A 26,792-nucleotide genomic window follows, 5' to 3' on the forward strand; every position below is an offset into this window, starting at 1 on the left:
ACTGGGTTACAAATCCAGCAGAGCTAAAGACCTAAGAGGATTGCCATTGTAAAAACCTCAACCCTGCTGATGGCAATAAAGGCCTTAACTTCCCCTTTGTGTTTGTCTAGCTGAAAAGAGCGGCTTGTTTTCCTTCACCTGTCCTTTCCTCGGTCTCCTTCCCTCCCTTTCCCAGCTCCGTTTTCTTTTGTGCGAGTCTAATTTGACACCCTGACTGCTGAGCTCCGCAGAGCCGTTTCTCAGTGATGCCGGCAGACTGGGGAGTATTTGAGTTTTACGTAAAACTTCTAAGGGAAAATATAGAAGAAAAGGTTTTGTAGAAGAAATGATTCTGTTGACACACACACACACACTCCACCCTACAGCTGTTTGATTAATTTGTCACAATCCAGTGTTTCCCATACATTGATTTAATTTTGGCCGTCTGCCACAATATCAACATTGCCCCTAGAGCAGGGGTCGGGAACCTTTTTTGACCAAAGAGCCAATTTTTTTTTTTTTTTTTTTTTTTTTTTGTTAATGAATTTTTCTAAAAGAGTCAAAGTAATAATAATAATATAGTCTAATATTATATATATAAAAAAAAAAAAGAAAATTCAATAACATTTTAATAATAGTAACTTTATTAGGTCCATATACAACTAAAATACACAAATATGCAACAAACAATAAAAAACAATATACAATTAAAGGTGCAATATGTAAGAATTTTGCAGTAAAATTTCCAAAAACCACTAGGCCAGTGTTATATATTTTGTTCACTTGAGTATTTACAATATCCAAAATGTTTCCAACTATTTGTAAATCGTGAGAAAATTGCAATTTTAATCAAGGCTCCGGGACGTGTGAGGAGTCGCCTGTCAATTGCGTCATACCCGCGTTATCTTCAGTTTCCAAAACCATGGAAACACCAAAGATGCTTTAATATTTACATGTTTTAATAGACAAGGGAACAACTATTTTGATACATTTATAGACAGAAAATGAATTATTGTTATATAGCTCAACACGTTTAGTCTTATTGTTTAAATGTAATTTTCTTGATTTTTTTGCGAGTACCATGCTTTACCATGGTAAAACACTATTTTGTGAAGTAGCTAACATAGCATAATCAGATGCAGCTCTATTTTTAGTAACAGTAATACAGCATTTTAGCCATCATACAATACGTTTTAAAATGAATTGCATGCCATTTATCAACACAAGCCATCCAGTATTTAATGTGATATTGTAAAATCGATCTATCTTACTGCAGTGTGCAACAGTGTCTCACAGCAGCCGCCGAGCGAACGCACAGAGTAACTTTATAACATCATTTTCAACACACTCAAATGTATCTAATATGATAAACAGAGCTGCGTTACCTCATACTCATGACCGGAATAACGGAAGTCCCGCTGCTCGCGGCGTGTGTTGCACAATCGCTCCAGCTCCTCGTTCAGCTCCACAACACTCACTCCTGCTCTGCTTCATACTACAGTAACGTTAATAATCACATCCATGAACATGATTTCTTCCCGAGTCCTATCCCAATTCTTTTGCACCATTCGCTGAGGTGAAGACCACATGTCCCAAGATTCTGTGCTCAAACTTGGCGTCATCAAGCAACGCCTTTGTTTTGAATAGGCCTCTAGCGACCTCTAGCGGACAGAATTCTTACATACTGCACCTTTAATTGCGCTGGGCTTTCACTATGAGGTTGATTTACCACCTGAGGAGCATAAATTCTCATAAGTTCTCTCTGTGTGTGTATAAGTGAGTGAGTGAAGAACAATGCAGACACACAGTGATTACATCGACTTGTTTATGTGAATACTCACCAATGCGGGCATTTTGACAATGTGTGTATTTGACTGTTTCGGCGCGCAACCGAAGACCAAGGCTGCTATACTAGTCCGTGTTCCACCCGGAGCGTGCGCACAGAAACATCCTGTCAGTAGCGGATTCAGTTCTCTTTCGCAGCTTTGAGTTTCCTTTTTAATATCAAGCACATCCTCCTTTTTACTTTCTCAATTATTCATGTTTCTTTATTAATAACGCCAACAGTCCCGCCCACTGAAAGCTGTGCGGATTATCATACAGATAAAGGTCTTTGCAGCAAAAGCGAAAGTAACTGGTGAAATGTTTCAAAATGTCAAATTTTTTATCGATCGTTAAAGGGTGAGAGCCACATGATTTTTGTGAGCCATAGGTTCCTGACCACTGCCCTAGATGGAACGAGGTCCACCCACCACAGTTTCACAAAATCCTGTGGGAAACATTGCAATCAGTAGAAAAACAAGCAAAACACCCATATTACTCAACAAAACAATATCAAATTTAGTTATAACTGTGTAACTACAAGGGTGATAAATGGGCTATGATATGCAATGGTAAAAGGTCATTTTTTGCATTGGTTTTTCAAGAACGTGAACACGCTTTAATTTTCAAAAAACGCAATTTTTTACATTATGTACATTATTGCAGCTCCTCTATTCCCAGTCTGTCGGAAAATACATTGACGTCTACAAAGCCCCTCCTTCTGAAAAGCCCAGATGGTTCTGATTGGCTAGCTGACCATAATTGCGAGTTTCATCTTCCAAAGCTTCTAAAGTTAATAATGTTGTCGGCTTTAGCATGTCAGTTCAAGGCCGAGCCAAACTCTGGAAAATGCAGATTATCACGTAGATGTCACAGTGCTGTGTAATCCAATAACAATGACTCAGAATGACAAAAGAAATAGTCTTTAATCCACAAAATCCAAAACACACAGGGGAATCTTCAGGAACTACTAATGTACACAACACATCTAACAAAGACAAGAACTGACTAGCAACAAAACCAAACAGGGAACAGATTGTTCAGTTTTGCATATTTGAACCCTTTCCAGCAGTGACTGTATGATTTTGAGATTCATCTTTTCACACTGAGGACAACTGAGGGACTCAAACTCAACTATTAAAAAAGGTTCAAACATTCACTGATGCTCCAGAAGGAGCAGATGCATTAAGGGCTGGGGGTGAAAACTTTTGGAATTTGAAGATCAAGGTAAATTGTACTTAATTTGTCTTCCGGGAAACATGTAAGTATCTTCTGTTGCTTCCGAAAGGCAGTACTAAATGAAAAAAAAAAAAATGATATTTAAACCAAATAAGAAAAACTGGACATCTTCATCCTTTTCAAAAGTTTTCACCCCCCGGCCCTTAATGCATCGTGTTTCCTTCTGGAGCATCAGTGAATGTTTGAACCTTTTTTAATAGTTGTGTTTGAGTCCCTCAGTCATCCTCAGTGTGAAAAGATGGATCTCAAAATCATACAGTCACTGCTGGAAAGGGTTCAAATATGCAGAAGATGCTGGAAAACTGATGAATCTGCAGGAGCTGGAGGATTTTTCTGAAGAACAGAGCTCAGTTTAACTGCTCAGGACAAACAAGAGACTCATGAACAACCATCACAAAACAAACAAAAAAAAAAAAAAACAGTCGTGGATCATCCAGGTAACCACACACAGTATTGAGAATCAATGGTTCACAAACTTTTGAATAGGGTCATTTTAATAAAATTCAGCTATTATTTTGTCTTGTGGACTATATGTAAACATATTTATGTAAAATATCTTACTCAGGACAGTACTAAATAAAAAATAACATGCATTTTGTATGATCCCTCTTATTAAAATTATTCACATTTTCAAAGATTCTGCAACTGTATATATATATATATATATATATATATATATATATATATATATATATATATATATATATATATATATATATATATATATATAGGGAAAACTAAATGAGACATACATAGGGCCAATCAGAAACCAAGGCAACTAACACAGTCCAATTAAGTTCAACCTGAACTGAAAAAAAAAGACGCAGGAAACAAAAGATTTTATCCATGCAAAATGGGGAACAAAAATGCAATTTGGTGCAGTTTCATATATATATATGTATATGGCCAAAAAGTAAGATGGAATTCTGATAGCTTGTAGTGTAAATCAATGAGATCTTTGGAACAGTAGCAGATATTTTTGGAGAATATAAATATTAGCTATCTCTCTATATCTCCAAATAATATGTCTTAGATGATATTTAAATGCTTAGTTTTATTATCAAAGCTCTGTAGATTTTATTGTGGGGGGCAAAACATTTAATGCAATGCAATACAATGATGATTGAGAGATGAACAAATAAGCATTCCTCAAAAAACATATTTGATACATTGTATTGATTTTTTTTTTTTTTTCTAAAACATGATGTATGGATAATCAAGTGAACCTTAAGTTGCTTCAGTCCAGTAAGAGTTCATCTTGAAATATTACCAGCAATATAAAATGTATTTTTATGTTTACTTTACACATTAAAAATACATCACAACTTGAAGGGTTGTATTAATGTTGTTGTAATGTTTTAGGAATTATAAAAAATAAAAAACGTTTTTGCTTGCTAAAAAGTATCAGATTAAAGAAGACAGTAGATTTAGTACAGGTTTTAATCATGTTGATAATTTAGAGGACTTTTGCATATCAGGAAATTTGCATATAAAATGTAATAAAATAGGCTTTATAGGGTTAAGTGAAATCTTGGGTAAAAGCCAAGACAAACTGCACGTCATCAATGGTCTTGTATGTCAGTTATTGTGTGTGTGTGTGTGTGTGTGTGTGTGTGTGTGTGTGTGTGTGTGTGTGTGTGTGCTTGTGTGTGTGTGTTAAGATTTCAGTAAATAACATAAATTTAATGTTTAGGAATGAGTAATATTACATCAAGTTTAAAAACAACGGAAACATTTACTTGTGCTGTTTTGTAGAATGACAGCATCAGATCCCATTATAAGAATAAAAGAGTAAGGTAACACTTTAGTATGGGTAACGCATTTAAACTATTAACTACAATTCTTACTCTTTACTGCTTATTAATAGTTAGTAAGGCAGTTGTTAAGTTTAGGTATTGGGTAGGGTTAAGAATGTAGAATAAGGTCATGCAGAATAAGGCATTAATATGTGCTTAATAAGTACTAATAAACAGACAATATTCTAGTAATATCCATGCTAATAAGCAACTAGTTAAAAGACCCTAAAATAAAGTGTTACTATGAGTAAATAATAAGTAAATATTTTTTTCTTACGTTAAATGGCATCATGAAATAAATTTTTTTATTAAAATTTGTATTTTTCCATAACACATTTTTATTGATTTTATTGTTTAGTTATTGCAGCAAAATCGTTTGTTATACTGTAAATAAAGCTAAACACCAGAGAAAAGCACTACACTAAAATAAGGAATACATGACTGAAGGAGATATTTTACTCTCTCAACAGAGTGGCCAGTCACCACCAGCAGAATTTGATGACGGTTGCTAACCTTGGCGTAGTGTTCGGCCCTACGCTGTTGAGGCCTCAGGAAGAGACTGTTGCAGCGATCATGGACATCAAGTTCCAGAATATTGTGGTAGAAATCCTGATCGAGAACCACGAACGGGTATGTTTCTATTGCTTGTAAGAAATCCTAGATGCGTTTCCCTAAAGCAACTGTGGTCGCAAGTTCTGTTGTTATCAGCATCGTTCAACGAGTCTGTGTTTCCTGAAACCATAGTTCCAGCGAACATTCACAAACGGCATCGCTCTCGACCTGTGGTTAGAAGGTCTCTAGTTTCTTGTTTGCATGACATGACTTAATAAATCCTTATCTTGGAGCAAAATAAGCAAGGTCATCATATAATCAGGGTCATCTTATATTCGGAACAATACGGTACTAAAGTTGTTTTTTTCCCTTTTCCTGATGATCTGCACAGCTGATGAGTTAAATGCCTCATTAAGTTGTTTTTGTCAATTGGTCACTTTGTTTCAGGCCATATTCACCCTAAAAGCACACAATCTGTGTTGCTTACGACAAGGTGTAAATTGAAGGATGTAATTCCTCTATTAAAGGGGGCGACACTGATTCAGCAGCTTATCCAGCAGCGAGACCCTTTTTAAGGGACACACTCAGCCCATGTTTGCTGTAACAGGTAACTTCAAAGCCAGCAGGAGCTTATGGGTAAAGCAGCTTAGAGTAGTTACCATGGTAACATGCAAATCGGCTCAAGGCTGATTCCTCAAGCTGACCCCACTGTCACATGACAAATAGCCACTCCCTCCTGCATGAAGGGGTGAAGTGGGCTGGGTAAGTTTTAAGATCAAGGCTGTCACTACGTCCTGTACAATTAACCTACCCGTGTCTCATCCCCGTAAAGATGTACGTTATGTTACTCTGTGAATGAGGTTAACCTGGAATCAATCCTTCAAGTTCAGCTCAAAGGCATTGTAGTCTGGCTACCTATCCTATATCTGTTAGCATATACGCACCGTTATGTACAGCAGTAAACTGACTGTAACATAAACCTGAAAGAAGCTTCTTATTTACAAACACGTAATAGACTCTTTGCATAGAGACTTGTGACCTCCATACATTTTGTCACAAGAGAAAGTCCCCCCCCAGCACTCTTAAAGGGATAGTTCACCCAGTTCAGCAAAAAATGAATATTTAGCCTCTTTTACTTAATCTCATGCTGTTCCACACTCCAGTGACCCATAAAAGAAAAATTGTACAGAATGATGTCCAAAAAAAAATGTTGTGTTTTGGTTAATCTTGCTTTCTCACAACTTGTGTGCTTTTGCAGATGTTCCCACCCTGCCCGTGCCTAGATCCTGCCACGATTGATAATAATTATTTAGTTTGAAGTCACCATTGTTATCAGAGTTATTTTAAGTTGGGAACTTCATCCTTTTGTAATTATAATTAAGTCTCGTTCAGCTATCAAGCAAACTTGGCAGAGTAAAATAAGGTTATTGGCTGAGTTTTACTCAACTTCCAATTCATGATTAATATGACAGTGTTGAATAACTGTCACAATTAACAATTTTCTATTTTAAATTTCTGACTGTTTGCAAATGGAGCCCTGACAATAGTTCAGAAAGGACACTGAAACACAAATCACATCTTTGAAGGATGTGATGATATCTTGCAACATAGAACCCTGTGTTTTAAGACATTATCTAGTCATTCACAGACATCAACACTTGAACACAAAACTGCTAAATCACAATAATTGCATAGTCAGTTTCTCCAAATTCATATTTTAATGCTTTAGTAGTATTTTGACCGAATTTTCATATTTTATGTCCAGACACAGGTTATATTCTCCTAGGATAAGTATGAGCATTTCAGTCTGTTCTATTTTTGTGCAGACACTCATCCCATCATTGTGGCACTCTGACATCTTCATGCTGATTTGAATTTCCTCTTGGCTCTGCAGATATTCAAAGACATGCCAGTGTCTGGAGGAGGGCAGGGCAACTCCCAGCTCAACCTGCCCAGGCGGAGAAGTGCAGACAGCAAGGCCCCGTCCTGCAGCGAGAGACCCCTCACTCTTTTCCACACCCCCACATTCTCAGAAAAAGACAAAGGTAAGTGCTAAGTGCTTTCTTTAAAATATTTAGTTTTTTATGACTGAAAGTAATGCTGAAATACAAACTCCCTAACTGTGTCCTTCATGACTCTGTAGCCAGTTCTATTTCAGCATGGTCAACATGCCACCATATGGGTCATCCTCGCCAGAGGGCGAGCTGTCAGGAGACTGTATTTCAAATTAAACGCACTCCACCTGTGTGCAGTAAATACTAAAAATATATTCTTGAAAATTTAAAATAGAAATCCACATTGAATGCAAAAACGGTGCCTTCAAAGTTTAGGTGTCCGTCAGGTAGCCTTATCAGTGGTGCATGAGATGTGATGATGATGATGTAAGACATTGTTGATGATGATGATGTAGACATTGTTGCATTTTATTGTTTTTGTTAACCTATCCAGTTGAACTCACTAGATGTGGCGCTGATGCGTGCTTTTTTCAAAATATTTGCAGAAACATTGAAACTTAATGCAAACTTAATCTTGGTTACATCAAAACTGAAACCAAGCCTTTCATTGTTCACACATAATGCATATTCTGTGCTGCTTTTGAATAAACAAGTTTAATGCAGTGCATTACAATTTTGCTCATTTGCACCCTCTTGGCCATCCAGTGATAGAAACAGAGGATCTTTCAGATTCTGAGCTGGATAAAGATGCTTCCAGGCCTCAGATCCAGCACCTCTTGATCCATCAGATAAAGCTTTGATTTGCAGGGGAACTGAGCGAGCTCAAGTGCCATTTCGGCAGTACCAACGACATCTGTTTTTGATAGAGGCTTCCATTGTCAGAAATCTGAAGGACTTCACATCCTTTCTGGTTTTGTGGCAGAGCTACAGTCTTCCTGGAAAGCACCACTAGCGCTAGAACCTTACCCAAGACACAGTTAGTTAATATGTCGGGGGTGGACAGCTGTGGCCTTGCCGCAGTGCCTCTAGTGTGGCCTACATTTGCTGTGTTTGCTGGAGCAACAGCAAGAGCAGGTAGAGATGCAAACAAGCGTGGCAGGGCTGTGGATGTTCACCTTAGTAAATCTTATCAGGCATCGGATGTGGCAGCAAAGCTTTCTGGAATGTTTCCTCTTGTTGGTCTATTAACAGGGCTTGTTACAGGATGTGCTGAGAGTGGTTGACATGCTGATTTGGGGGGCTTGTGCACATACTCCGGGCTGGGTCAGTCTATAGCTTCAGTGGTCCAAGCACGCCGCCAGGTTTGATTATCAGAACCAAATGTTTCTGACCATGATTGTGCAGCATTGGTAGCTGCCCCAGTTGTACCAGGGGAGGTTTTTGGCCCGTCATCAGAAGCAGCCCTGGAACAGACATGCAAGGTAAGGGAGCTAACTTGTACAGTGCAACAGACGGGCTGAATGGGAGGGTCTTTGCTGTCAAGGGCTGGGGTGGTTCACAACGTACTTGACCCAGAGTTCCTTGGCAAACCTGAATCAGGGCAATCATCACTCCTTTCGCCAGCAGCAGCAGCAGCAGCAGCAGCAGCAGCCAACAAAGCAGACAGGCATGTGATTGTCAGGACCCCAGGGTACACAATACCTTAAAATCAAGATACAGGAAAAGAGCAATAACACTCCTGCCCTCAAAATGAGTTGGGCAAGGGTTTTATTCGACTTACTTTCTAATTCCAAAGAAGGATGGGGGCTGGCGTTCCATCTTTAATCTGAAAAGGTATAGTTGGTCTTTAAAATGTCTGCCTTTTCGAATGTTGAACCTGTCAACCCTCTTCATGAGCATAAGGCACGGGGACTGATTAACTATAGTGGACATTCCTGTTGCATATTTTCACATTCCCATCCACAGAGATCACAGAAAGAACCTCCATTTTTTCTTTCAAGACAGCATTTAAGAGTACAAGTTTCTTCCCTTTGGCCTGTCTCTGGATCCTCAAACTTTTATCAAGTACATGGATGCATCACTTATTCCTCTCCATCAACAGGGAATTCGCATCATGAATTACATGGACAATTGGCTGTTATGTGCCCCAACCAAACAACAAGTGAGGAGCAATACAGAGGACGTGTTGTTGCACCTTCTCAGTCTAGGCTTGATGTTGAACAAGGAGAAAAGCTGCCTTACTCCATGCAGAATGGTATTGTATCTGGGCTTGGTTCTTGACTCAATGGCCATGAGAGCCTGTCTTAACCCCCAGAGGATTCTGATGCTGAGGGAGCAGAAATCCTATTTGATGGGAAAATCTCAGATATCAGTGAAGTGTGGACACTCCTCAGTCCGATGGCAGCAGCCTCTCAGGTTGTGCCACTAGGTTTACTTCACATGCGGTGGTTACAGCAGTGGTTAATCCACACAAGGACAGTCAGATAATTTTGTCAGTGGATCCAGAGTGTGTCCCATCCATGAGGTGGTGGTTATCAATGCTAGGCCGCCAGCAAGGGTTCCCTCTGGGTCAGGTTTCTTCAAGGGAAACAATAACTACTGATGCATACAAACCCGGCTGGGGTGACATGTGGAAAAACTGTCCAGTTCGAGACAGCTGGCAGTTCATATAACCCGCTGGAAATGGAGGCTGTGCATCAAGCTTGGAAGCATTTTCTCCCGGACTTGGGGAGAAAACATGTCATTGTGTGGCATTGTGTGAGACAGTTCCAAGATGGTGTACTACATAAACCACCAGGGGGGACCATCTCCATCTCTTCATGGCAAGGCCCGAGAGCTCCTCTTATGGATGCATGCACATGGTCTTTCCCCTTACATCTTCCAGGGGTGGACAATGTGGCAGTCGATCTCCTATCTTGCCTTCATTTCCAGCAGCCAATCTCCTAGGTTGAGGAACTAAGCCAGGAGAATGGTAGCTGCACCCAGAGATTGTGCAAGTCATTCGGGCTTGATTCGGAAGGGCTGAGGTGGACCTCTTCGCCTTTCAGGAGACTACTCACTGTCCCTTATGGTACTCAATGGTGGAACCGAAAGGGGATGCTGGGGTTAGATGCCCTAGCACACGAGTGGCCTCAGGGCCTTCTATACTTTTTTCACCCTTTTCCTCTTTTACCAGTAGTATTGACCAAGATTCAAGACTCACCAGCCATAGCCCTGCGCAATGCTTTCAATTGGACCAACCAGATATGGATGCCAGATCCGGTTGCATTGCTCAGGGGGGCCCCATGGCATCTCCTATTCAGGCAGGATATGCTCTCTCAGGCTCAGGGGCAGCTTTGGAACCCCATCCCTGAGCTATTCAACATGCATGTTTGGCCTCTGGATGGGAGCCGTCAGGGATTCTGGGGCAAGGGGTCCTGACAACATTGCAAGCAGCTAGAGCCCCTTCCACAGTAGTGATCTATCAATCTAAATGTATCAACCCAGTTTCATGTGATGTCCTCAGTCTAATCTTTTTTTTTCCAGTTCCTTTTGGAAGGGGGGCTTAAGGAATCAACTTTGAGGGGGTATGTGGCAGCCATCTCTGATTGCCATGACCACACTGAGGGCTTGTCAGCAAGCTGGACCTTCTTACTTACATTTGGTTGGTTTTGCCTGAATGCGGCTTCTTCTTTAGCTACATCTGTCCTGCAAGCAGGGGAAATATAAGTCCCTAAACACTTTTTTTTACATGCTGGCTTGGTTTACTGCTTAACCTTTAGTTTCAAAGACATGGTATACATGTTGGAATATCATAATGTTAGACTGTTTAATAAAACAATTTAACTCAAGTCAGTCTCCTGTGGTTATAGCCCCACCACATTTATCTCCTGACTTTATTCAGTATATTGTTAACCGTATGGTGGGGTGTTGACCAGGATGAAATAGAACGGGGGTTATGTAGGTAACCGAGGTTCTATGAGTAAGGACAAAATGGCACCCAACATGGTCACTCTGGGACTAGGTGGTGCCAGTTGGCAAAATAAGAGAATGTGTTACGTTTTATGTTAAAGCCTGTTTAGATTAATTGTTTTGGTTTTGTTTTCATTCTGTTTTCAGTTATGTTTGTTAGTTAGTTTCCTTAGTGACTGATTACTTTCACCTGAGGTTCGTTTAGTTCCCTTATTAACTGTGTATTTAAGCCCTTAGTTTCCTCAGTTCTTGGTCCAGTATCATTTATGCTTGTGTGGTAATTTTATACGAGTTTGATTTCTGTATTCTACTGCATGTTTCCAAGTAAATAATTTCCTGCATCGTTCATTCATTGCAGCCACCAATGACGCTGGTGGTATTGCACCTATATTTTTAGAGGATGATTGTGTGCAGGTAGAGCACGTTTAATTTGAAATACAATCTCCTGACAGCTCACCCTCTAGCGAGGCTGACCAATATGGTGGCATGTTGACCTTATTTGTAGGACCTTGGTTACCTACGTAACCCCCTGTTTTTGTCATGTTTGTTCTCTTAATAGGACATTTGTTTGGAATTTTTCTGAGACCATACATGACCATTTTGATGTATCTTAAAAAGGATTAGAGATTGTGGATGTTTGGGGGTTAGGTAGAGTCAACTTCCTATGTTTCTTTTTTTTTTCACAAACTTAAAAGGTTAAGTTTAGGCTATAAACTAAAATGAATGTCTAAGAAAAATAAACCAAAATATATTCTCTGAAAACAAATTATTTTACACAGTTTGAAATAAATCCTGTTTTAATCATGTTTAGATTTTTACTGGGAACAAGACAAAAAATAAATAATAAAAAATAATAAATAATATTTTTGCTGTACATGCAAAATTTAGGGAGTTTTCAAATTAGAGAGATTTATTTGTTAATAAAAACATAACGGTAACACTTTACAATATGGTCTTGTTTTTTTAACATTAATTAATGGATTAAGTAACATGAACTAACAATGGGCAAAATATTCCAACAGAATTGATAACCTTTGTTAATATTAATAAAATGTTCATGTTAGTTAACAGTGCATTAGCTAATGTCACAGATAAAACTTGATTTTAAAAATGTTTTGGTAAATGTTGAGATTTACATTAACTAAGATGAATAAATGCTGTAGAATTATTGTTCATGTTAACTAGTGTAGTTAAATAACGTTAACAAGTGAAACCTTATTGTAAAAAAGAAATCCCAAAGATTGTTTTGCATTCTCCCAGTGTCAGGGTTGGAGGCTGTAATAAAGCGCACGATGAAGGAGATATCTTCTGGAGACTTTTAATACAGTAATTCAAACAATAAACAGGAGAATAAACCAGGAGAAACACACTACATAACACTTGACATTAACAAAGCTAGACCAAGAACAGACAGAAACAGAGGGCTTATATTCAAGGTGAACAGAGGACTAAACGAGACTAATTAACTAGGCACACCTGAACTGAGGACACTAATCGAATCGGTAACCTAAGATACAAACAAGTGGAGAACGGAGGAGAACTGAACAAATAAACCTAGATGGTTCCCAACTATGTTCCTGGAGGCCCCACAACACTGCATATTTTGTATCTCTCCTTTGTCTGACACACCCATTTCAGTTCTTGGAGTCTCTACTAATGAGCTGATGATCTGAATCAGGTGTGTTTGATAAAGGAGACATGGAAAACATGCAGTGTTGGGGGGCGTCCAGGAATGTGGTAGGGAACCACTCATCTAGATGATTAACAAAGAACACTAAAGCCTGGGATACACTGCACGATTTTTGGCTGCCCCAGACGAAAGATTGCCATTGTGAAACAATCGTGGCGATTTCTGTGATCGTGGCTCGTAATCGGTGGTCCTATGTCATACAATGAGAATGGTACAAAGATGGGCGTTTTCCCGGTCTTGCGACCAAAGATAGTCTACGATCATTTTCTGACAGTGTCAGAAATTCAGCATGATCATCGCACAGTGTGTTTGCTGCTACGACCTACGTATACTGACCAGCCAATAAAAATGCGACACGAAATCAACGCGATATGGCGCTAAAATTTAAAACTGCTTACCTCAAGCTCTTTTCCCTTCTTCTTTCACCGCTTCCTTTTTTTCAGCAAAACAATTCAACATGGTCTTTTTGTTAACCAACAGCGCATGCTGATGATGTTTTATTCTTCTATAGAAACTTGCATCGTAGCTCACGAGTCAACAGGTGTCATCATCGTACAGTCTACATGCATGTCGTACCCAAGTTTAATAGATCCGTGTCACACAGTGTGATTTGTAATGATCTTATAGGATTGCTAAAATCATGAGGTGTATCCTGGGCTTAACACATGAACTGAACAGAGAAATAAGTAGCAGAAAGATCAAAAAACAAACTCTAAACATGAACAAGTAAACCAAACATGTGACACCCAGGAGATTGTCTACATGTGAACAGTTTTACATTGCTAAGCTCTGTGCTTCCTGTCAAGGAAATTTAGTTTCAGGTCTATCAATTGTTGTGCTACTAATAACAATGGAATTAATTATTAAAATAGTTTAAGGTTTCAAGTTGGCACACCTACATTATGACCAGACACCACCCTGTTCCTAATTACTATAAAAATATTTTGCTGCCATCCCCTTCTGGGCATGTGACGAATGAACTAGTCACCAATATTAGATGCCATTTAGTTATTGTCTAAAGACAGGAGTCACTAAAAGTGTGACTTGAATTGTTCATTGAAATACAAACCACTATTCAAAAAAGATTGAGATCCATTCAGACCATGGTTTAGCCACAGGCTGGAGTAATTACATTAGCATACCATTAACTCTTCATTAGGATAGCAACATTTTGCTTTTCCATCAGCAGTGGAGAAGAGGAACAGCGTAGTTGTAAACTCCAGTGCAGACTCAGTAAATTGCAACAGCACACACAACTGGACTCGACTCAACAACCTGCCCACTGGAGACGGAGACCATGATGGGCTTCAGCTGGCCAAACTGAGTCAGCCTAATTCACTGTAAGTATACAGTACATGCTTTAAAGCTAAAGTTTGTTAAAATACTGTCTCCCATTCTCCGTGTTGCCTCTGTTTATACAACAGCAGTTAGCGGGAGTGTTCAAGAAACTTATTTAAAAACCATTTTCTATCACCAAACCAAGCAGCGTTTTGTTGGTCAGTGCTTGTGACCAACTTGAGCATGAGTGAAATCTGTGTGTGGAACTTTTTCGCCCTCGTGCAAAACTCCAGATTGTGCGGATTCCTTTTGGAATGACTGGATTTCGATAAACTAATTCATAATTGGTTTTCAACTTGATTTTCCTGTGTAGACAAAAAGAATATGCTGTTTCTCCACACACAAACACATTTTTAATGCATTCTGTTTATCAACATCATTATTCCAGTATCAGGGGCAATAATCGACAATAATGATTTTGTCATAATATTGCAGCCCTAGCTTTTAATGAGCTTCTGTTTTTACTTATTATTTAGGATATTAAAAATTGCATTCTGTGCAACCTTGTATGCACACAGTGTAAAGATGTCTTTTGTTGATGTTGATCAAATTTTGTTGTTGACAGACTATAGTATTCTGATTGAATTAATTGGCTAAATTTTAATATTTTACACAAAAAAACAACACAGATACATTTAATAAGGTAATTATAAAACAATACCCTTACAAAGTTAAAAATGCCCCAGAAAATCACTTGCCCCTTAATAGACAAGTTAATTTCTGACCCTGGTACATGGTTTCTTACACCAAAAAGTTGCTTTTCTCTCTGTACCTTTAAGACTTCTTTATGTAGATGACTTAACTTCTTCACAATGAGGTGCAGCTAAAATGCAGAATGTCAATGTGCAAAACATAACTGAGATGTATTTTCTGAGTAGATTTGGCACAAGTTGCAGGCCAGACTTAAACCTCTGTTGCCCCTATTTAAGCGCGGTAGCTCGTGTCTAAAGCGTATGTACTAATTGCTTTGTGGTTGATTCAATATTAGAGCATATCTACAAAATAGATAAAACATAATAGATCATCTTTTATTTCCAAAGTTCAAGAATAATCCTGTTTTCCATGATACATCTCCTTCAAAGCAAACACAAACAGAAATACACCCTCTCACATGGCCTGCAGTAATGATTTTCCCTGTAACCTTTCCAATCTCCTACAGCCCTTTTCCGCCGTTTTTTAAGACACACTGTTTGATGTACACATCTCACATGTCTCTGATAGGCAATGGGCTGGTAATGGATTTTTGAACCACTATCCTGGTCCCATTTTGAGAGCTCTTAGCTGTGCACAGCTATGGGATAAGATGAGGGTAGATTTTTGATGCTATTTCTCTACAGCATAAGTAGCAGACAGAGCAGATGTTTACTTCCCTCCGAATGACAGAGACAAACATACAAAATGGCCACCCAGTCCCCATGTTCTCAGTGAAACACACTTATTGCTTTACTTTTTCTCTCTTTCTTTTTGGAAACCTATTAGAAATCTGAATGCAAGCCATTTTCTCAAAAAATGTACTCTGCTGACCATGCTGAGGTCAGTTTAAACTTTTTAAAAAGTTTGTATTTTGTTAGTGGTGTTTAATAAGGAAAGCATTTTTATTACTAATGCACATTTTTTGGATTTGAACAAATCCTTAATTCTAAGTATTACATTTTGGTGCGTATCTTATACTGCACTGTTTGTGCTACAGAAATATCACAAAATCATGTGGCTTGTTGGCGAAAGGTTTGCCATTTTCTAAGCAATGAGACTTGTGATTATTATTATTATTATTATTATTAGATTTTTTATGGATATAAGACAGGTGAAAAAAATCCCCAAGACTGACATTGAAGGAGGGTTTCGAGCCATAACTACAGACTAGAATGTCATATGACCAGAAACTCATATTTAGAGTCTTGAAAGCAGTGAAAGATGGCAAGGTTCTCTTATCAAAGTACTGAAATGGGTGTTCCTCAAGGGTCAATATTGGAACCACTTCTTTTTACATTATATATTATGTTATAGTTTTGAAAATTATATACATTTTTGCCCCTAAGGTTATTTGTCATTTAAATACAAAACAAAAAGAAAGTATCAGCACTGGTTGAAAGGCTGGATTTATTCGCAAGCAGTGAATGTTTAAAGGTGCCATTGAATGTAATATAAGTCTAAGGTGTCCCCTGAATGTGTCTGTGAAGTTTCAGCTCAAAATACCCCATAGATTTTTTTTAATTCATTTTTTTAACTGCCTATTTTGGGGCATCATTAAATATGCGCCGATTCAGCGTGCTTCCCCTTTAAATCCTCGCACTCCCCGCCCCCGAGCTCGCGACTATAATACACTGCATAAACAAAGTTAACACAGCTAATATAACCCTAAAAATAGATCTTTACAATGTGTTCGTCATGCAGCATACCCGATTATGTAATTATGGTATTTATTTTGATGTTTATATTTGATTCTGAATGAGTTTGAGGCTGTGCTCCGTGGCTATCGGGCTACAGCTAACATTACACACTGTTGGAGAGATTTATAAAGAATGAAGTTGTGTTTATGAATTATACAGACTGCAAGTGTTTAATAATGAACATAACGACGGCTCTTGTCTCCGTGAATACAGTAAGAAACGATGGTAACTTTAACCACATTTAACAGTACATTAGCAACATGCTAACGAAACATTTAGAAAGACAATTTACATGATGATCATGTCAGTTATTATCGCTCCATCTGCCATTTTTCGCTATTGTTCTTGCTTGCTTACCTAGTCTGATGATTTGGTTGTGCACAGATCCAGATGTTAATACTGGCTGCCCTTGTGTAATGCCTTGAACATGAGCTGGCATATGCAAATATTGGGGGCGTACATATTAATGATCCCGACTGTTACGTAACAGTTGGTGTTATGTTGAGATTCGTCTGTTTTTTGGAGGTCTTTTAAATAAATGAGATTTATATAAGAAGGAGGAAACGATGTTGTTTGAGACTCACTGTATGTCATTTCCATGTACTGAACTCTTGTTATTCAACTATGCCAAGGTAAATTCAATTTTCAATTCTATGGCACCTTTAATGAAAACAAACTTAAAGTAACACTTCTTAGAATACAGAATAAACCAATAAAAAAAAACAAAAACACCCAACATAATGTAGACAAGAAAGCACAGTGAACTGAACAAACTCAGGGTTTAAATAACACCTGAAATAAAGTCAAACTAATCAATGAAATAGAGAACAGATCAATCAATGAAAAACCAAGGAAACCTAACTCAAACACAGGAAACTGAATTAAAACAAGTGCAGATCCCACCCAAAACAGACATTAAACCTTTGCATAATTGTTTAAATTATTATTCTTCTTATTATTATTTTTCACATACATTATATTGTATTAATGTGTTTGGAATTTGGTTGTTGGCTGTTACATTTCTTAAGTGCTGCAAATCATCAACATTTGTTGCTCAACACAGTGCAATAATGTTATATGTATTGTACTTGTCAAATAAACAATCAAATATAATAAATAGAAAAATAGAGACATCATAAAGCAACCACCAAGAGCATCCTAGCAACCACATAAAGTAGCAATGCCCTAGCAACCTCATAACAATACATTAGCAAGAACAAGAACATAAAAACAGCACCCTTGCTACCATCATCTGTTTTATCAGTTTGAATTAGTGTGTGGAGGAGAACAATGATTTCGCTTTGAAGTAGACAGCATCTTTATTACATTTCAGAGATCTTTGTCTTGCACATAGTTTTTAGTTTTTGCTTCTTTTTTTTTTCAGGGTCAAAAGGGCAGATTGTTTTATCAGACTGAGCAATGTTTTGATACAATCTGTGTTTCATTTCATTACCTTGCATTGGCTTCAGTCTTTGCTTGCTTTGAGGTTTTATTATGTGAACGGAAATTATGAAAACCAGCACAGCCCTCAGATTCTCGAAATTTCCTGCCAACATATTTACCGTTGAGAGCCATGACTGCCGACGTCTTGCTTTTAACCGGTGCTCCCCAAGACTCCGTCCTCGGCCCTTTCCCAATCTCACCCTCCTCCCAGTAGGAGGTCACGTTCTTCAGTTTCACATCATAAAAACATTTTTTGTATAAAACTTTGAGGTATATTCTCACACAGATACCAAGATTAGTGTGAAACAAGCAACCGTCCAGTGATTGTGGGCCTTCAGACATTTTCATGGAATAGTGTCATAGAAATATTTCCCTCTGCACATCATACACAAAGTCATTAATCATCCTCGGGGCAAGTCAAGACATGCTTTGCTCTGGCTTGGCTAAAGTAGCAGGCAGTCTCATGGTGTTGCCCTTTTCCCTCACTTATAAATATGAGCAGTTGTAAGTTGCAGTTTTGGGCTTATTTCCAAAATACAGATACGTACATTATTTACAGTATAGTTTATTTTGTCGTCCTCCTGATTAATATGTTTCATGCTGATTTATGTTAGGTGAAATCAACATATTCTTCATCTTTAAACTATACTGATGGGCTTGTTTTGTCTGTCCATGTTCCTTGTATTTCTGGTAATTGGCAACACTCTCTCTTTTTTTATTTGGTTAACAATATCTTTTTGCAAACCATGCAAACAATGCATCCAAATTTACCACATTTAACAGAGCAAGCAACCCAAAGGTTGCACAAGCCAAAAACATGAGCACGAGAACATACATAATTAGAAGTAAACAGAGAGCTGAGTATCAAATGTGAATGCATAATTGATAAGCATGTATAATTTAGATTTTATTGATCTAATGTGTGATTTCTGAGTATTCTGTTAAGCAAGTGCTAATGCTTTTTATTATCTTTGTGATATTTCACTATGACTCAGTTTTACAGGAAAATAAGAAAGCCAGCTGCTACAAGTGATTGATAGCGTTGCATTTCTCTCACTGATATGAAAGTTCATATGAGATCAGTTATGTGGAGAGCAAGAACGTTTTGTTCGTAGAGGCATCTGAGGCGGTTCTTTTTCAAAAAAGTGTGTAAGATAAAAAAGAAACCAAAGAAATGTTACCAAATATTAGATCAAATAGTGTGTAATAAAACTCAGTTTTATTAAGTAACGCTGTCAATAGCGTTTCAGAGGGAGGCTACTCTCCTGACTCCCTCGAGCTTATTGTGTTCTCATTGAGCTCCTGAAGCTTGGCGTGAATGTGAGCAGAGTAACTGCAAAATGAAGGTAAAAAAAGTTATGTGAATGTTCATTGATTGGCTGATTATTACCGTCAATGATATAATGCCTGTCTATCATGCTTGAAACCAGTCCACAAATTGGCCTAGATGGGCCAAACTGGTTGAAATGTACAAACCAACGTACTGCCAACACAATATCATGGAGTTTCGTAACTATTCTATGTTTTGACAAATGGGTGGCTAATTCATACGAATTCGTAGAATCTCATTCATACGTTTCCGCACAATCTGCTTATGCCTTAGTGACATATTATGGATTCCAGTAAGATTAGGTTTTTCTGTTGTTACTGCAGATTTGTTGAAAAATGCTTGAAAAGAAGGTGAAGAAAAAGAAGGCCAAACAACTTTTGTTTTTTGTAGCAAAATCTACACAAAATATTGCTTTATCAAATTTAATGTAGCTATTGTTAAATAAAAAAATGCATGATCAAAATCAAAATTAATTTGAAAAATAGTGTATTAATATAAATATTATAGTTGTATGAAACAAACACAAATTTATATTAGACAAAAAAAACAAAAAAAACATTTTTAGAAGTATTAATAGTATAGATAGTTCAGATAGTTGTTTATATAACTTTAGAGGAACCAATTGAAGGTTATTTAACTTAACCAACTTTAGATTATTGGATTAAAATGCCAAAAAAAAAAAAAAAAAAGCTATGAAATGGAGACATTGAGCAAAATATGATTTTGCAGTTTATACAAACATACATGATATCTACATATTTTCATGGATTTAGGAGAAAGAGTCCTGCGTTTGCAACCTCAGCAACATTGAAATCTGTTTGTTTTGTAGTCATTGAAGGTTAATCCAGATAAGCGTCTGTGATATTATGAGATTAATAGTCACGGCACTGGTGTGTGTGTGCGTGCGTGGTTCAGGTATTCCCTGCGTTGTCGGGACACAACAACCCTTCAAAGATAGTAATACCAGAAATCTTTTATCTTGTATTTTGTCCCTATGATGCAGACAGTTTATAAATATTTTTTTTCTTCTTTTTTTTATTCAAAAATGTAAAAATGTAGAACATTTTTGTCCTTTGTATGTTTAGGGGTAGAGTTAGGGTTAGAGCAGCGGTTCACAAACTTTTTAGGCTGGCGTACCCCCTGAGGCATTTAACATCCTTCTGCATACCCCCTCTCCTCCACTTAGACTGAAGTCACACCTTTTCCATTAAGATACAATATTTGCCCCCTTAAATTGATTTTCAGGTGCATTTTTTTTACCTTTATAAATGCAAAGTTTTTCTAACCCTTATTAAATGTATTCTTAAATTCCATTAAATTGATGTACTAAATAAATAAATAAATTAAACTAAATCATTTCATTCAAATGAAATCAGAATCAACAAAAGCCATCTTTGCTCTGCAGGGGCACAACCTGCATCTAGATATATTTACACTGTTTAATGCTGCTCAGAGGTAGCATGAATGGCATACATAATGTTGAGATAATGTTTTAAATAAAAATCTTAAACTAAAACCATGAGTAGGTGGCAGCAAGTCCCTGTCTTAATAAGTGAGTCATTGAATCATTCATTCAGTAACTAAGAAAGTGGCTGTATTTATGAATGTGTCATTGAATCATTTTCTCTCCCGATTCGTTCAAAGTCGCAGATTTGTTCACTAACCAAACGCTGAAGTGTGTTGCTTGAAGACATAACAGTTCTGTTTTCGTTGCAAAATTGAGCAAACAATATTGACAATACACTAAAATCAATGTCACATTTGCAAAATTGCATTCTTGCTCTAAATACAGTACAGTCCAAAAGTTTGGAACCACTAAGATTTTTAATGTTTTTAAAAGAAGTTTCGTCTGCTCACCAAGACTACATTTATTTAATTAAAAATACAGTAAAAAACAGTAATATTTTGAAATATTATTACAATTTAAAATAACTGTTTTCTATTTGAATATATTTCACAAAGTAATTTATTCTTGTGATGCAAAGCTGAATTTTCAGCATCATTACTCCAGTCTTCAGTGTCACATGATCCTTCAGAAATCATTCTAATATGCTGATCTGCTGCTCAAGAAACATTTAATGTGTACAATTGTACAAAATATTTGTGTATAATATTTTTTTCAGGATTATTTGATGAATAGAAAGTTCAAAAGAACAGTGTTTATCTGAAATCTAATCTTTTGTAACATTATAAATGTCTTTACTGCCACTTTTGACTGATTTAATGCATCCTTGCTGAATAAAAGTATTCATTTCTTTAATTTCTTTTCAAAAAAATAAAAATAAAAATTCGTACTGACCCCAAACTTTTGAACGGTAGTGTATAATGCTACAGAAGCTTTGTATTTCAGATAAATGCTGTTCTTTTGAACTTTCTATTCATCAAGGAATCCTGAAAAAAAAAGTACACAACTGTTTTCAACATTGAAAATAATCATAAATGTTTATTGAGCAGCAAATCAGCATATTAGAATGATTTCTGAAGGATCATGTGACACTGAAGACTGGAGTAACGATGCTGAAAATTCAGCTTTGCATCACAGGAATAAATTACTTTATCAAATATATTTAAATAGTACACAGTTATTTTAAATTGTAATAATATTTCACAATATTACTGTTTTTTACTGTATTTTTAATTAAATAAATGTAGCCTTGGTGAGCAGACGAAACTTCTTTTAAAAACATTAAAAATCTTAGTGGTTCCAAACTTTTGGACTGTACTGTACATCATCAACATTAAAAACAAGAACTCGTACAAGCTGTTTCTGTATTGAAGAGAGTTCGAGTCCTATCAGTGCACAGTTTGTCTATATTTGTTCTTCATGCTAGGAAGTGCTGAATCCCCACTTTTTCAAAGGTACACTGTCGAGACCGGCAGTAATGTAGCGTGATTCGCTAAGGCAGCATGCTCTGCATCATATGCTCGCTGCTTGTGTGTGCATGCAGTCAGTGACCACAAAAGATGAGGTCATTTGATTGGCTTTTACCTGCACTACCGTTTTCCTGTTTTTATGCTAGAGGTGGCATATTTCCTCTTAGAAATACATGCTCTGTTTCAATGTTATTTTAAGGTGCGGCAAAATTAAATGAATGGCATAAATGGCGGTTTGTACAGTATAAAAATCATTAATATCTCTATGGAAAGTCCCCATAAAACATGAAAACCCAACGTGTGTGTGTGTTCTGTGGTATATCAGCTGTGAGGATCAGCGGTCCAAAGCCACAGGATTGAGAAGAATGCTGAGAAGAAAAGTGGCAGTGCTGATATACCCATCTCAAAGGCCCCAGAGGACCCGGCAGGCTGTGAATCAATGGTGGCCTGGAGATTGATAAACTACTTGAGAAAACGTGTGATCAGTTGAATTATGTTGGCTGAGGCAGCCACTGTCACATTCTAGAAAACATAGATCTTATACAAAATATAATACTGAATCTGCTATGACTTTGCCACAAAGAAATCAATGCAAATATTGTTACTAAAAAATCGATTCACTAACATTTATTTTAGTGTTAAATTTAAAAGAAATATTTGAAAGGAAATGCCCATATCAACATTTTTTTTTTTTTTTTTTTTTTCATTTGGTTTTATCCTTCTGCTGGAAGAAATAGTCTGTGGCACATTTATAGGCTTCTGTAGGTGTTGCACAGTGATACAAAAAGATCTAGATAAACAGATATTTAGCGACATAACTGTATATTGCACCGGAACTTTCCATTGTTTAAACAGGAAATACAGAATGCTACAGACTAAATCTGACAGTACAGTGTATTTCACTGAGTGAGAGTCCATTAACACTGCTAATGTATGGACTTTAGATTATTCAAGTTAACTCGCCACTTGTGGTCACACTGTTCCCATGACAACCCCATTATCTACTGCGAGTAGATGCTCATCTGTTTAGTGATGAGTGCGATGGATGCTTGGCTACAAATTCCAGTGTGTCAAATAAGCAGCTTCATTTGCTCCTGTGCAATTAAAAGACTGATTATGATGATATCCACTTACTTATTTATCTATCGCTTGAGATTTTATTTCATTTTGAGCAACCACCTATGACCTTAACATCATTGTCTGATGTGTTCGATTGTAAGTTCGGTCTCACTTTATATTAGGTGTCTTTAACTACTATGCACTTACATCAAAATAATCTAGATTTTAGTAAATGTTAGGTACAATGTACTTATTGGGTTCATGTTGATGCTATTGTGATGGGCTATGGCTAATGTTAGGGTTAATTTAAAGGGATAGTTCACCCAAAAATGAAAAGTCTATCATCATTTACTCACCCTCAAATTGTTCAAAATCTGAATAATTAGGGCCCGAGCACCGATGGTGTGAGGACCCTATTGGAATTGCTCAGCCAATTCTTCTTCTTCTCCAAAATGAATTGCATTTTTGAGGGCCAAAGGAAGATATGAAACTTTGCACACGCGTCAGAATGTGAAAATTTAAACTGAATGGGTTTCAGAATTAGGTTGGCAAAATGGTTCGATAGCGCCATTGACAAAATTTCCATAGTATTGTTTACGTTTCCTTCAGTTATGGAATTCGGTAGACAATGGTAACAGCCCAATACCTACAAAAAAGCCCATGGCCTAGTTTTAAACCCAACAGGAAGTGAGATAAACTTTCTTCAAAATATCTTCCTTTGTGTTCAACAGAACAAAGAAATTTATACAGGTTTGGAATTGAAATTTGATTACATTGTAGTTAAATGTCCGATCTGCTCCAAACTTAAAGGGATAGTTCACCAAAATCTAATGCCAAAATTCAGTTATCATAGCGCCACCTGCTGGCAACAGGAAATGATGCTTTACATTTTAGCCCTCAAGCCATGATATCCTGGAAATATGTAAACATGACTTTCTTCTTTTAGACAAACACGATCAGAGTTATACTGAAAAAAATATCCTGGCTCTTCCAAGTTTATAATGGGAGTGAATGGGGCTTGAGATTTTGAAGCCCAAAAAAGCGCATCCATCCATTATAAAAGTAATCCATACGGCTCCAGGGGGTTAATAAAGGCCTTCTGAAGCGAAGCGATGGTTTTTTGTAAGAAAAAATATCCATACTTATAACTTTATAAACTACAATTAACTGGCTTTCAGCAACAGGTGTACGCAAGTCGAGTTCTGGCAGAAGAGTGACCTCTGACCCGACATATGATGTCGGACGTAGGCATAGCGTGAGCTTAGGTGAGAGTAGACGCCTCTCGCGGTTCAAACAAACTCAAGCTCCTCTGTCATTTCTCTTTAATTCTTTTAATTCTCATTTTAAACTTCTAATTCGTGACCGGTGTTTTGTTTTGCTTTATCCTCAATATGTCATGTGTCGGGTCAGAGGTCATTCTTCCGCCAGAGCTATACCTGCGTACGGCCATTGCCGGAAGCCAGTTATTATCTTTTTTAAGTTTAAATATGGATATTTTTCTTATAAAAACCCATCGCTTCACTTTCGAAGTTCTTTATTAACCCTCTGGAGCCATATGGATTACTTTTATGATGGATGGATGCACTTTCTTGGAGTTCAAAATCTTGATCTCCATTCACTCCCATTATAAAGCTAGGAAGAGCCAGGATATTTTATAATATAACTCAGATTGTGTTCGTCTGAAAGAAGATAGTCATATTCACCTAGGATGGCTTGAGGGTGAGTAAAGCTTGGGATAATTGTCATTTTTGGGTGAACTATCCCTTTCATATAAAATGGGACTGTAAGTTCATAAATGTTTACAAAAGGTTGCTTCTGTCTTGCTGAATGTTTAAGACGTGTAAAAACAGTCCATATATCCTGTTTCATTCTGCGCTGCTAATTTCACCAAATGGAACTGGGAAAAAATGAATGTTTCTAGGTTTCCCATCTTACATTGGATGGACAAACAGATCCCAAACTCATGCTATTGGTTGAGCCAGTGTTGGAGGTCAGAATGGCTCCTCAACATTTAAGAAGGCACTTAAGCTTTTTTTTGTATTAATTGGCAAATTATCTTTATCTTTATATAAAACGATCAAACTGAATAACATATATTATTTGAGGTTTTGTCGAAGCTTGAAGAATGATTTGAGATCTTGTAGCATCAGTTTTGCCATGTGTGCCATCATTACACCTGTCTAATTTCCTGCAATTGTTGGACATTTTCATTCTGAGATAGCAAAAATCATTTAAATTTTTTTTCTGTAATTTACAGTCAAAATCCAAAGGTTCGCAGCAGTATGTCAACAAGGTAAGTTTATCAAGTTTTGCAGCCAGCATTGAAGTTTTGTTGTACAATTTTGAGAGAGAGAGAGAAACCTCACTCGTTTTGCTACATTAACACAAATTAATTTATCACTAATGTTTTTCCTCAGCATGTTTAACTCAGGAACAGTTCCACTAAATATGAAAATTCAGTCATCATTTACTCGCCAAATGACGGTATGTCTTTCTTTGTTCAGTAGATGACAAAAAGAGATTTTTGGCAAATATTTACACTGATACAGTATTTGTATGCGATAAAAACATACGGTAACAAAGGATTGTCCTTTCTGCACTGCGTGCGTTTGTTGCGTGAACATTTGTCAACAGATCTTTTGCGTTCACACATTGGAAAGACGTGTTGAGTAAACGATGACACAATTATCATTTTTGACTGAATTGTTCCTGTAAGCATGAAACTCTCAAGCATGTGTAACCGTGTTTATGTCTATTTCTTTATGCCGACTTCCTCTTAGAGTCTCTTGTGAAAGTTCTAACTCAGCAGCTGCTATAACATAAATGTTGGTGCTGGCGTGTGTGTGTGTATGTGTGTGTTTGTCACAGCCCAGCTTCACCCAGTCCCACTTCACCGCGCTCCCCCTCGTGGCCGATGTTCTCTGCCCCCTCCAGCCCCCAGCTGGCCTCCAGCCCCTCCAGCGAATCCTCCCCCATCAGGTGTGTGTCCTGCTCTGGCCTGCTTAGAACACTATCTATAGCAGTGCAGTTTTCTAATCATTCAGTGTTATGCTTCAGCTTCGCAAATTCACACCTTCCCCCTCAAGTCTGAGCATACATCAACTCCACTAATATCCATTTTTAGTGCTTTTTTTATTTTTATTTTTTTTTATTTAGACAAAACGGAATCAAAGTTTAAAAACCATTTATCGGTTATCAGCCATAAGATGAAAATCATTATTGGCTTATTGGCATCGGCCCATATTTTCATAAAGGGGCATTCCTATTATATAATGTGGTACAGAATAATTACTGCATTCATGTACTATAGTATTTATAGTACTCAGCATAAATGACTGCACCTCCTCTGAAAGTTAATAAAGTCAGTAATTATTATTAGGGTTCCTTGAAGATTAAATGTTCCAGCAAGTCTGCTTGATCAGATTTTATTGTCAA

The 26,792-nt window shown here is 37.3% G+C and overlaps 1 protein-coding gene across 5 annotated transcripts in view; it reads left to right on the plus strand.

Annotated features, from left to right (window-relative positions):
- LOC125252902 (rho GTPase-activating protein 26-like) overlaps nt 1–26,792 on the plus strand; it is a 126,728-nt gene that overhangs the window by 89,870 nt on the left and 10,066 nt on the right. The window contains exons 18-23 of one of the 5 annotated variants that reach the window (XM_048166562.1): nt 5,306–5,465; nt 7,282–7,432; nt 14,110–14,263; nt 25,615–25,650; nt 25,775–25,841; nt 26,226–26,336. In XM_048166562.1, coding sequence (XP_048022519.1) covers nt 5,306–5,465; nt 7,282–7,432; nt 14,110–14,263; nt 25,615–25,650; nt 25,775–25,841; nt 26,226–26,336 — 679 coding nt within the window. The remainder of the gene's footprint in view (nt 1–5,305; nt 5,466–7,281; nt 7,433–14,109; nt 14,264–25,614; nt 25,651–25,774; nt 25,842–26,225; nt 26,337–26,792) is intronic. The other 4 variants (XM_048166560.1, XM_048166561.1, XM_048166563.1 and 1 more) reach the window with 4 other exon arrangements.

The sequence above is a fragment of the Megalobrama amblycephala genome, linkage group LG18, assembly GCF_018812025.1.
Source record: "Megalobrama amblycephala isolate DHTTF-2021 linkage group LG18, ASM1881202v1, whole genome shotgun sequence".
In the NCBI taxonomy this organism is placed as follows: Eukaryota; Metazoa; Chordata; class Actinopteri; order Cypriniformes; family Xenocyprididae; genus Megalobrama; species Megalobrama amblycephala.